This window comes from Acomys minous, assembly GCF_964271855.1.
Source record: "Acomys minous genome assembly, chromosome: 9".
In the NCBI taxonomy this organism is placed as follows: domain Eukaryota; kingdom Metazoa; phylum Chordata; class Mammalia; order Rodentia; family Muridae; genus Acomys; species Acomys minous.
The window spans coordinates 45,535,104-45,547,920 of record NC_140490.1 but is presented as its reverse complement, the minus strand read 5'-3'; the positions used below and the strand labels follow the sequence as shown (position 1 = coordinate 45,547,920).

The 12,817-nt window shown below is 44.4% G+C and overlaps 1 protein-coding gene across 1 annotated transcript in view; it reads right to left on the bottom strand.

The window, feature by feature from the left end:
* Nucleotides 1-3,916: 3,916 nt before the first annotated feature.
* Nucleotides 3,917-12,817, bottom strand: part of FAM120A (family with sequence similarity 120 member A) — a 92,642-nt gene continuing 83,741 nt past the window's right edge. Inside the window, exons 16-18 of the mRNA XM_084795072.1 lie at nt 10,657-10,798; nt 10,150-10,246; nt 3,917-5,802 (exon numbers count right to left, since the gene is read on the bottom strand). Of these exons, the coding sequence (XP_084651198.1) occupies nt 5,491-5,802; nt 10,150-10,246; nt 10,657-10,798 (551 nt within the window). The 3' untranslated portion in view covers nt 3,917-5,490. The remainder of the gene's footprint in view (nt 5,803-10,149; nt 10,247-10,656; nt 10,799-12,817) is intronic.

Genomic DNA, 12,817 nt, shown 5'->3' with positions numbered 1-12,817 from the left:
TGACTTATTATAGTCAGGCCTTAACCACACCTGGCTTATGGGGTGCTGGGGCTGAAACCACGGACTTCATGCATGCTAGGAAAACACTTCACCAGAATTCTGGCTTTTTTTTTTTTTTAAGGCTGTTCACTGTATGGAAACAAAACTGATTTTCAATGTTGATCTTGTGTATTGCTCTTTACTGAAGTCGTGTATTTTAACAGAAGGTGTGTGTGAGTGCACACACATGCATATTAATATTTAGGGCTATCCTGGACACATGTGACCTGCCTAATGACTCACTTCTCCTCCACATCATGCCGTAGTGTAGCTTTCCCTGGTACCTAGTCCATGCAGGTTTTTAATTGCTTTGCTGTTCTTTCTGGAACCTTCTACTCCTTCTCATTTTTTACATGGATTCCTTTTTACCTGTGTGTTTATGTAATTTGTGATCCTGTTCTCCCAACTCAGGTGATACTCACAGCCCCAAATAACTATGCCTTTTGCAGCAGGCTCAGTGTCAGCCCCTGTAACTCCCCTGGAGTGATCAGTCAGGGCATCAAAGATTGGATGGGCATCCCTATACTCAGAGAAAATCAGATCTTTTGGTCCAGATACAAGGGTTTGGGGGCACTTGTGCAAGGTCCACAGCAGTACTTGGTTCAGACCCTCAGCCTGAAGTCCCATCTACCCTTGTCCAAAAGGCAGTGACTCACTGGAGTTCTGGCTCCTTAGATATGTTCATTCTCTATGGAATCACAGCTGTTCACACTAACTAGCCTGGGCAACTTTCAATTCCAGAAGCCGGGGCCAGGGAGTAAGTATAGCCTCTGGGGCGCTGGAGAGATGGCTTAGCAGTTAAGTCTGCTCTTCCAAAGGACCGAGGTTCAATTCGCTGCACCCACGTAGCAGCTCGTAACTGTCTGTAATTCCTGACACCCACATACCAATGCACATAAAATAAAATTAAATTTAAAAAAAATTTTTTTTAAGTATAGCCCCTGGGTGAACCAGGCCCTGTTGGGGAACAGAGAGGAAGGTGACCCTACTATGGACTCAGAAGCATATGAAAATCCAGGACTGTTTAACAAAGGACCGGACTGGGTGCTCTGGGTAGCAGGCATTTACTGTCTCCAGGTCTAGAAGCCAAAAGCCCCTAACCAAGGTGCTGCGGGGCTGCAGTCCTTCAGCTGTACCGGAGAAGGCTCTGTGTCTGGCCCTGTCCACCTTTTCATGGCTTCCTGGCCCAGGACAGTGCTGCTCCCGTCTCCCCATGGCCTTGGCCCTGTGCTTCTGTTGTCCAAGCCATAGTCATACAGGATAAGGGCCCATCCTACTGCAACATGACCTTGTCCCAAGTCCTCAGCTGATTGCATCTGCAGAGACCTTATTTCCAAATAAGGTCACATTCTGAGATCCTAGGACTTATGTCTTGGCCCAATGAGTTAAGGAGGGAGAGGGGGGTGGTCTTAGTTCAGATCCTAATACAGGAGGCTGCATCTTTACAAGCACTTCCACATGACTTTGCCTGAGGGTCTCTAGGTCATCTCAGCCTGAGCCACAGCCACAGCTTCCTGAAAGAGCTCGCAGGGTGATGACAGGGAGCCTGAGAACCCTAATGTGGTCCTTTCGGAAATGGTAGAGCAGGACCCAGCCACTTAGCGAGGCCTGTATGAAGGATACAGGTAGGGCTGGTAGATCCACTAGTGACAGGCCCATGACAAAAAGACCTTTCCCCTGCCCATTCCATCACATGAAGTGCTAAGTAGGAAGGGACAGGCTGAGAGGGGAACAGTAAATTAGTACACTGTCAGAGTTGACCACCAGTGCTTGCCCTTCCCTTCGGCTGACTTTTATATCCCCTTTGTCAATGCAAGTGACATATGGATGAAGGTACAGACAGGAAGTATCCAACATTCTCTGTCAGATAGAAAATAAAGAATGAGGCTGCATTAACATCACCCATGTTTGCCCTCCCTAGAAATCAAGGCCATACAAATGAAAGCCTATTTTTGCCTGACAAATGGCAAATGGCCAGTGGACTGGCCTTGCCAGGCAGCTGGGCCTGTTCATACAAACAGCTCCTGAGCTCTAGGGGCCAGCCACGGCAGAATAAGGAACAATCACAGGACTCACCCACTGAGCAAGTCCACTCCTTACTCCATCTCCTGTCATTATATTTTTCTTATTAAGTGTGAACATGTGTGTTGTTCCCCCATTTTAATGGAAGTGTTTCAAGGTACAGGCCTTGTACCTTGTCCCTTGGAGGGCAAGGCCTGGTAATGGTGCTGCCCAAGAACCTTACACAAGCAAGTAGAATGTCCCCTCTGTGCCGAGGAAAGGAAAATACACATTACATTAAAAAAAAAAAAAAACCACAGTGTTACAATAGTTGTTTAGAGATGGCAGAGCTACAGCAAAAATCATACCTTTCTTTTTAAAAGAGAAAAAAAGAGAAAGAAAACAAAATAAAACAAAACAAAAAACTACAAAGTGCACCAGACCTACCACAACTGGCCATCTGACCAGGAACAACACCAAGCTGAGTTCATCCTGGGTGTGTACAAAGCCTCAGATTTGGTCCTGAGTTCGGACCAGTGCCAAATATGGCCGAAGTCCCTTGAACTATCTTGGCTCGAGCCTCCCAATAATCCCCTGCAATCCCAGTTGTGTGTTAAGAACAGTGAATGCGTTTCTAGCAAAGTGAGGGTCCAGGTGCATACCCATGGAGCCTCCAGAATCCCCTCCTTCTTGCTCAAGCCTAAATTCCGGGTTTTTAAGTAAGGTGGAGGCTTGCCATGAGGCCAAAAGAGATCTCTTAGGCCTAGAACAAATGCCACCCAAGCGGAGGAAAGGACATCCCTGAGATCCCTGTTGGTGGAACAAAACTATCTGTCCCTCGCTCTAAAGTCAGAAGACCGTTCTGTTCCACTTGTTGGACTGAGTGAGGTTTGTGGGTGTCACCTCGGGGAGACCCTGTGAGGGTGCTGTGGGTGAAGGCATATTTAGAATAAAAGTTTTCTGTTACTCTGGCTGCTGGGCCATTCTTTTGGGATCCAGTGTGGGCTGGATTTGCTTTCCACGGGCCAGTCTTCCCTGGGACCCCTGGCTTTTGTAAGATGAAACAGGCCTGGCTACCAAAAAAAGGTTCAGGTGGCCGGATAAGGGCAGGAGATACCAAGGTTCACTCTGTCACTGAGACTCCGGAGACCAACTTAATAGACTCGGACAAGAGGGTGTCTTCCCGTAGTTTGGACGCCACATCACAGTAGGCAGACGCCGAGGCGGGCGCCCGTGACTGAGCCTTGGATCCTTTCTGGGGCCTACGGAGGCCGCGAGGTAGCGGAACCCAGCCGGAGCAAGGCCGCAATCCCGGCTCTTGAAGCTGGAGAGCCTGACCAACCGAGCAGGCGCAGTCTCCCTCGTTATGCATTTCCGCCCTGGCGCGCAGAGGACCCAGCGGCCTCGGGCTTGGCTGAGCTCCGCCCCGAGATGCGCGCGCATCTGCCATGTAAGCCCCGCCCCACTCCCGCCCGAGAGAAAGAGGCCTCTGCTCTGAGCGTGCATGCTCCAGTAGCTTCCTGGCCTCATTGCTGGACTTACTTGAGGTAGGCTGCCCGCAGATTGAGGTAAAAAGATGGCATGAAAGCAGCCACACTTGCAAGATGTAATTGAGATCCGTTTTCCCCTGTTAGGCCTTTATAAAAGCCACTTTTGACTCCTCAGCCTGACTGGTTGGAGAATGTCTTTAAAGGCACTCAAACGTTTCGCTCATCATAATCTTCATATTAAACACCTACTAATATTCCTCTAACATTACTTTGACAAGGCACGGTACTCCTACCCGTTTTGTTATCTGACGAGGCTCTTCATGAGCTACCTCATTTACATTGTAAAATGTATGCCCTTACAAGTGAATTTAAAAGCCACACCATACTTTATACTAAAAGAATAAAGATTTTTATTAAGCATTGTAAGTTGCATTCAATAGCCTCCGGATACACCACACCACAATCCATCAACAGTCAATCAGACCCAACAGCAGTTCATTCTTCACAATCCATGAGTTAGGGCGGAACTCCCTTCAACTTACAGTAAGATCCTACTTAGCTCTTGCGGGCGGGGCTGGGGAGTTACACCTCATTTCTGATCACTAATGTGATGAAGAGCATCGGAAGTGTATGAAACGTAAGAAGTGATTCTGATTCAAAGTACATTGTTTGGAAACAGTAACAAAACATCAAAATGATAGAAGTATACCTGCTTCTACTAAATTCCTGATGGGAAACTTCTCAACAACAAGCAATTTGTTTCCTGCTACAGAAGGGGAGGGGGTGTTTTGTATTTTAAGATCAAAGGGGATTTTTCTTCACAGAATTTCATATTTTGCTAATATGAAGGCATAAAACAGCAACAAAGAACAAGAACGCACACAGCAGTGAGTACGCCAGGGTAATGCTGATACCCCAAACGGCTAGATAATTTGGGGGGTTTAGAATAAATGCAACAGAGGTCAATAATCACAAAATTTTAAGGTTAGAGCAAGATCAGTCAATGACTAAACAGAGTTAACATCTTTTATAGGACTATTACTGATTATTAGCATTTTGTTTTGCAAATGGGCACATACTGGGAAGAATGGAAGAAAGGACAATAACATGCATAATATTAACTACACACTTTAAAAATTATGAACCATGCAGAAGTTTAGCTCAAGTAGTAGTACTAATGGTCTACATCCGATTCAAAACCACATAGCTCATTGATCACAGATGCATGGTATTAGTCACGAAGTTTCAGAACACATTGTGTTGATTTTGAAAGGTCATTTGCATCTTCTATGATTTCAACTTTATCTCCATTGAACTTGCTTGTAAAGTATGTATGATGTACTGTGTATTCAAAATCAGCACAACAGCAGTTTACTCTATAATTTTTTTTAAGTTTTGATAGTTGCACTTTTTTTTAACACAAAAGAACCACATCAACAGTGATGAAATTTAAGTAAGAAAGAAAAACTGTGGTTGTGCCTTATTTCTTTCATAATCATAAAAATCAAAGCCTTAAAACAAAGCTTCATTGTGAAACAGTAATGCAAAATCAAATATAATGGCATACATATGGTGCCAAATGCTAAAAATGATATTTTAAGCTATATATACTTAAAGACTGCCAAAATTTGTTTTCTTTAATAGTTCAAGAAACACAACTCTAGGCTTTTGTCGTAACCAGTTTAAACTTTGTGTACTTCATTTTAAGTGCGGGAGTCAAATGCTCTTCATTTTCTTTCTCTCTTTTTTTGTTTTATTGTAGCATTTTGACTACAACTGGTTAAAACTAAAAAAATGTGTTGTTTAAATCTCTGATATCAAAGAGGGATCTGAATTTCCAAAGTCCTCATTTTTCTCTTACGGAAAGGACAAAATGTACATAACTGCAGGCTCTCTTTCTCTCCAGATATTCCTAAATCCTTACCCTTCCATCATCCTTCACCCTCTATAAAAAATAAGTTTACTCTTCTTTATTTAAGACAGCTGCCTCCAGAGCAGCCTCCCTGCGGCAGGCGCTGTCTGTACTTAGTGCATTTAAGTGAGGATTTGTATTGCACGTTTTAGAGTCATTGTTCAAGGCACTTTCAGAGTGGCTGGGGGCCCTGGTGTCACCTGTGCTCCCATTAAGTTGGGGCATTGGCTTCTCCTCGGCCATTACTCCGTTTTCGGCCAAGGACCCTTCTGAGGACATGGCAGAGGACTTGGATTCCCCAGATTTCGACTTCAGTTCCTTGGCCACTTCTTCTGCTGAAGCAGCATACGGAGGTCTGCCCTGTGGAGAAGCAGAGTGAGGAGAGCCTCAGGCACGGGGGCGCTGGGCGGGGCTGGCAACACAAGGCACAGATAGCAACACAGCTTGGCTTTAGGCCTCAGCCAGAGAATTCAAGCAGCTAGGCCCTCTGCCTCTGTTCTTCCATCTTGGCTCGTTTCTTCTGTGGCTCCTTCCCTCAACACCGCTGCTGGGAATGTTAATTTAGAATGACAGTCTCACTTGGAGCACTCTAACTCTTCACACAGCACCTCACCATTATGGTTACCAGCACCTTTCAGTGAGTCTCCTCTGAAATGAAGGCTGTCCCCATATTCCCCAAAATGCATAGGTCCCAGAACACAAACACCCATCTTTACAGGGTAAACAAAACCACAATGGGGCAACCTCAACACAAAGCAAAGCAGCATCGGTAACAGCACAAGGGTTGTGAATGGATCCCCCTTTGTGTCACCTCTCCTCCTTTAAGCAGGTTGACAAATAATTTCCTTGAAAAAAAAAATGGACCTTGAGCCTGGCACAATCCTGTACATTTCCCAACAGCTTAGCAGTTTTCTGTTGTAAGCGCCCCCACCCGACCAACAGCATGGTTATCAAGTTGTGACAGTCAAGGCCTGTAAAAGTCCCTTGAGACCAATGAGACAGAATGGGATATGAAAGGAAGGTCATGGGGCGGGGCGGGTGCTTTGGGGAGTAAGAGGAATGGTGGGACTGGCGGCCATACCTGCTTAGTCTTGAGAACAGACTAAAAGACAACAACAAAGATGATCCAACCCTTAAGATATATCTATCAACACAGAAATGAAATAGCAAGTATCTACACATGAAAAGATGTGTTAACCATCAGGTCACCAGAGAAACACACTTTTAGACTATTTAACTAACAGAATGGTCAAACTGCCAGGATAAGAGTGAAAGACACTGTCACTCACCAATGAGAGGTAAAATAAAACAACGCTGCCACTTAGGAAGTCAGCTCAGTAGCTCAGCACTAAGCTAACTCTTGTCATGTGATCTAGTTATCTTGCTCCTTATATTCACCCTACAGAGATGAGAACCTGGGAAGCTACAAAAGCCTACATTCAGTGCTTTTAATTTGTGGTGCTTGAAATCAAACCCAGGGACTTGCTAGCACCATAGCACTGAACTACATGCTTAGCCCACTGAGATGTCCTCAGTAGTGTTAGTAACAGGGAAAAATGTAAAGACACATATTGTGAGTGAAGAAAGCAGTTTAAGGGGCTGGAGAGATGGCTCGGTGGCTAAGAGTATTGGCTGCTCTTCTAGAGGACCAGCACCCACGTGACAGCTCACACAACTGTCTGTAACTCTAGTTCCATGGGATCTGACACCATCTCCCCCCCACTCTCTCTCTCTCTCACACACACACACACACACACACACACACACACACACACATACACACACACAATCTATTTAACCTTCTGGAAAAGGCAAAACTTGGGAGACAGTAAAATACTCAGCAGCTGCCAGAAATCTCAGGAAAAGTAGCAGGTAGCGGAGCAGAAAACTTTTAGGGTAGCAAAAGTTCTGCGACACCATGGCAATGGAGACCCTGGCCAGCTGGCACTCTTTGAGCCGGTGGAATGTACAACACCAACAGTGATGCCTGATGTAAGCTATGAACTGGGAGATTCCATGTGTGGTGATGATGGTGGCACCAACTATAAAAAAAAATCACTCTAGCAGGAGACAGAGTAAACAGGAAGGCACAGAGGGGAGTACAGTGCTCTGGGAAATCTGCGTTTCTTAGTGCTGTAAGCCCAAAACTGCTCTAAAAGCAGCCAGGCATGGTGATCCACACCTTTAATTACAGCACTTAGGCAGAGGCAATCAAATCTGAGGTTCAAGGCTAGCCTGGTCTACACAGTGAGTTTCAGGACAGCCAGGGCTATGTAGAAAGACCCTGTCTCAAAATACCATAAACAATTAAAAAAAAAAAAGGAACTAGGGTTCAAATGGGTAAAGCACTAACATTCTGACTTTAACCCTTGGAACATGCAGAAAGGTGAAATAAAAGGAACTAATGCCACAAAGTCCAACTTTAGTGTCACGTGGCAGTGTGGCTAATATATGCATACACATATCATGCTCACATTCATATAGTAAATAAAAATAAATATGTAAGCGTAGCATGGTGGTCCACGTGGCACAGTGGTCCACAACTTTAATCCCAGCACTCAGGAGATAGGAGCAGGGAATCGCTATGAATGTGAGGCCAACCTGGTCTGCATAGCAAGTTCCATCCTGGGCTAAGTAGTGAGACAGTCTCAGAACAGTAACAACAACCAAAAATGAAAACAGAAAAGAGAAGGGAAGGGGGGAGGCGGGGAACCGACAAAAACCCTAGAGGTAAGCTGCAGCCTGAGTTATAAATCAAAAAGAAGAGAGGAGATCGGCAAAGAAGAGTCTGCCAACACCGAAGGTGGGCATAGCAGAGCCAGTGAGAGCGCAGTTGAACACTGACCAAGAAAAGGAATGGAGCCAAGCACTATCATCAGGAGAAAGTTCCTGAAGGGAAAGATCTAAGCTCACTGTTCTGAATGTGGTGAGCAGAACAGCAGTGCAAGGGGCTTCTGGGAAAGGCAGCAAGTTTTCACAGAAAATCAAGGCCAACCTGGCCACTTAGGTCAAGCACATGGGTGAGTTCAACGTGAATGGCATTAGGTAAGTCTTTGGTAGCAAGGTTTTATGTATGAGGAAAATGAAGTAAAGCAAGACAACTGTGGAGAAAGCCTTCCAGACAGTGTCCTGACTAGGAAAGCAGTCTTCACACGGAACACTGTTTTCATCAGTCCTTCCTGAAAAGCCATTCCTCAAGAACCCACTGAGTAAAGGACTTCAGAAACCAGAATGGATACCTAGAGCCTGGAGGGGACATGGGACAAAAAGGTATTTATAGAACCAAAACAAATGAGGCACAATGGGAAGTAGAGTGGGTCATGGCTCCCTGCCTAGATCACAGATGAGAACAGCACAGTTAGTGCTTAAAGAGAAGGTGGTGTGAGAATGAAGGGGGCACACACAAACATGCCCCCAGCTGCTCTCAGTACAGGAGGCTGGCCTCAGCACTGTGAGCTGGTACTGAGCCTGTGTTTGCAGTGTGTGAAAAAGCACTGACTAATTATGAGATGTTAATTTAATCAAGGTTCTCCAAGATGGACAAGACTACATCTAGACACTACAACAGAGTATTAATAAAATGCCTATCTGTTAGAACTCAGCAAGTATTTCATTGGGACAGTGAATGACAGCACATTGTCTCCACAGGGCATGCACAAGTACAGGTGTCCATAAGAAGGCTACATGCAGTTCATCCAGGGAAGAGACATGTGACACAAGAGATCAAAGAAAAGCATAGACACAACAGGTAGACATGAGAATCTTATCTTAAAAGTGGTGGTGAGAAGGGCTCTGAGGTTAAGAGTACTGGCTGCTCTTCAAGAGGACCTGGGTTGGATTCCCAGCCCCTGCATGGAGACTACAACTGTCTCTAACTCTAGTCCCAAGGAGTCCAACACCTTCTTTTGTCTCTAAGGCACACAGTGCCCAGACATACATGCAGGCAAAGCATCCTTACACATAAAATAAGCAAGTCTTAACACTTAACACACACACACACACACACACACACACACACACACCAATAAAACCACTCACATTACACATGTTTAACCAAGAACTGTGATTTATCCTGTGGACTGAGTAATGATTGGTACCTGGCTTATAGCTCAAAATCCCATTTCTATCAGGTGGTGATACATGTCTTTAATTGCAGTGCTCAGAAGGCAGAAGTAAGTGAATCTCTGACTTTTTTTTTTGACTTTTTTTTTAAGATTGTGTTTATTTTATGTATATGAGTACTGTGTCTACATGTGCATCTGCATACCATAAGAGCACGTTAAAGAGGGTGTCAATGGTTGTGAGCCACCATGTGGTTGCTGGGAATTGAACTCAGGACCTCTGGAAGAGCAAACAGTGCTCTTAAGCGCTGAGCCATCTCTCCAGGCCCGAGTCTCTGACTTTTAAAAAAAAAAAAATCTATTTTCCACAAAAGTGGCTATTTTGAAAAACAGATGGCCAGCGGAGGCTGGGCCTTCATTTGGCCCAAACAAGAAGCCACACACACAGGTATCATTCAGTGGACTTCCTGAATAGCAGAGAAATGATTTGGGCTTCCTGGGAACTTGATATAACCATGGGGAGCACCTGTGGCCAGGTATCAAGTCTGAGGTCTGACAGCTACCCAACAAACTCAGTGGCCTACAGACAGAACACAGGCAGGGACACTTAACTTAGAGGGGAGACACAGGAGCATGGGGGCATTACCTGAATTGCTCCCTGGCTTTTGTAGCCTCTGCCGTAGTACCTTCCACCTCTTCCAAACGTTCTAATCACTGGAGTGGAAATGACTCCCCTTGGACGCCTGGGTCAATACAGGAAGACAAGAGCAAATAGACTTAAACCTATGAAAGATTACATTGAAAATTCTCTCAAGTTTATCTTATGCTGTGTGAGATATTGAATATTAAGTATGGTCACATCGAATCCAAGGAATCATATTTTTGGTTCATTCCCAAGGCATTTGATCTCAAAACCAACACTTGAAACATTTAAGAAAGACAATTCCTTAATTGAATAATGCATGGCTAATTATTTAATAATGGTGAGTCAAATAATTATATAATGCTATATAAGAGGATTCCATGTAACACTAAGAGCAGTGTTAAACAGGGACTATCCAGTGACATGAGAACAATTCCTGCTCAGGAGGAGTCTGGCAAAGGCTGTTTTCTGCACTTAACACAAAGCACACCACCTCAGCGCAGTGCTTACCCTCTTGCCGGTCCTCCCACGGACACCACCTGCAGAGGGAAGGGCCCTCGGGCCCCACGGCCCCGCCTGCTCCCAGCCCAGTGGCCAACCACGGTGCCAGCTATTTCTAGCTTCCCTCCCTGAGAAGGAATAGGTTGGACTCCTACATGAAAACAAACAAACAAAAAAACACATGAGAAGATAAAATCTTTACAACCACAGCGTTAGGAGCAAAGAAGAGAAAACAAGCAAAGCAAGTCCTACTGGGTTCTAGTTCCCGTTCAGTTAGACGCCAGTTACCGCGCTTTGTGAGGACTTTCTTACAGAAGGCTCTCTGTGCACACCGTGCAATGTATTATTACTAATACTACCACTATTATTATTATTATTATTATTATTATTATTATTATTATTATTATTAATTTTGTTTTTTGAATGCAAGTTTCACTATGTAATAGCCCCGGCTGTCCTGGAACTCTCTTGGTAGACCAGGCTAGCCTCAAACTCAGAAATCTACCTACCTCTGCCTCCCTGCTAGAATTAAAGACATGCCAGGCCCTACACTATGAGATTGCAAGCTGTAGTTAAGTACCCATAACAGAGCTAAGTACAATAGTAAACACCTGTGATCAAAACACTTGGGAACCTGAGGCAAGACAATTGTGGATTTGGGGCCCGACTGGACTACAGATGGAGACTCTGTGTAAATTCAGAAAGAGAGAGTGAGGCTGGAGTAATGGCTCATCCATCCATTTATGGTGCTTACCCCAGGCCTGATGGACGATCTATGTCCTATCACCAAGTTCCACATGTTTAAAGGAAAGAACAAACTCCTGCAAGTTGTCCTCTGACCTCCATTAGTACCCTTTAGCATGTTCGTATGCACAATGAATGTCTAAAAAGGATTTGCAACTAAGTTGGATTCCCACTGCCATAGTGAACACCTATTTAAGGAAATTCAAAGAAACGTAGCTGAGTGTCGCTGGCTTGCCTTCCATGCCACCAGATGGACTTGTATGCAACCTCAGTATGCTTTTCTCTAGGTAAACACTTCCATATTTATTTTGTTAGCCAAACATTAGAGAAATTAATCAATAAATCTAGAAGCAGCCTTTCCTTCTCACTCTCACACTAGGAATGGAACTCAGGGCCAGGCACAGGCAAGTGCTCTAGCACATCGTGAATTTTAAAAACAGTGTCTCATTGTGCAATGCAGGCCAGCTATGAACTCTTGGCCCTCTTACTTCTGTGTGCTCCATAGTTATTATGTGGTTAAATTAGAATGTCCTTAGAACAGACGTAAGTGTGAGCTGTACTCACCAACTCTGTAAGTTACTGGTGGACGGAATATTCTATTTTTCTGACCTAAGAACTTCCTTAAACTGTTAAGTTATAGGAAAACCTTTAAAACAAAATGAGCTTGAATATTTCATTCCTGACCTTATCACAAGCTCCCTCCCATCCTGGTGTTAAGATAATGACGTATGCTATGACTGGCTCCACACAACTATGGAAACACTGGAAACAGGTCTTTAGATCCTCTTAGGAGAGGCCTATGTTTCCTGTAGCCACATGAAAAAAGTATAAAGAAAGAGACAAGATGGTTTTTGTTTTCTTTCTTTTTTTTTTTTTTTTAAGATTTATTTAGTTACTATGGATAAAACATTCTGCCTGCATGTGCACCTGCCTACCAGAAAAGGGCATTAGATCCCATTATAGATGGCTATGAACCACATGTGGCTGCTGGGAATTGAACTCAAGACCTCTGGAAGAGCAGACAGTGCTCTTAACCTCTGAGCCATCTCTCCAGCCCCGGTAGCTAGAGCTACCTGTGTAGACCAGGCTGTGCTAGAACCTGCCTCTGCCTCTAGAATGCTAGACTAAATGTTTTAATAACATCTTATTTTATGCCAATAATATTATTTCACCAGGTAATTAAGATAAACAAATAACTGGGTTTTTGAGATACAATATCATTATGTAATATTGGCTGAACTGAAACTTGCTATGTACACCAGGCTAATCTTGAACTTGTCCATCTTTTCCTTTTTATTTTACTTCCCTCCCCTTTATTAAAGATAGATTCCCCCCTCACATAACATATCCCGAATGCAGTTCCCCCTCCTTCTCCTCCTCCCAGTTCCTCCCTCCCCTCCATCCAGATCCACTCTCTGTCTCATTA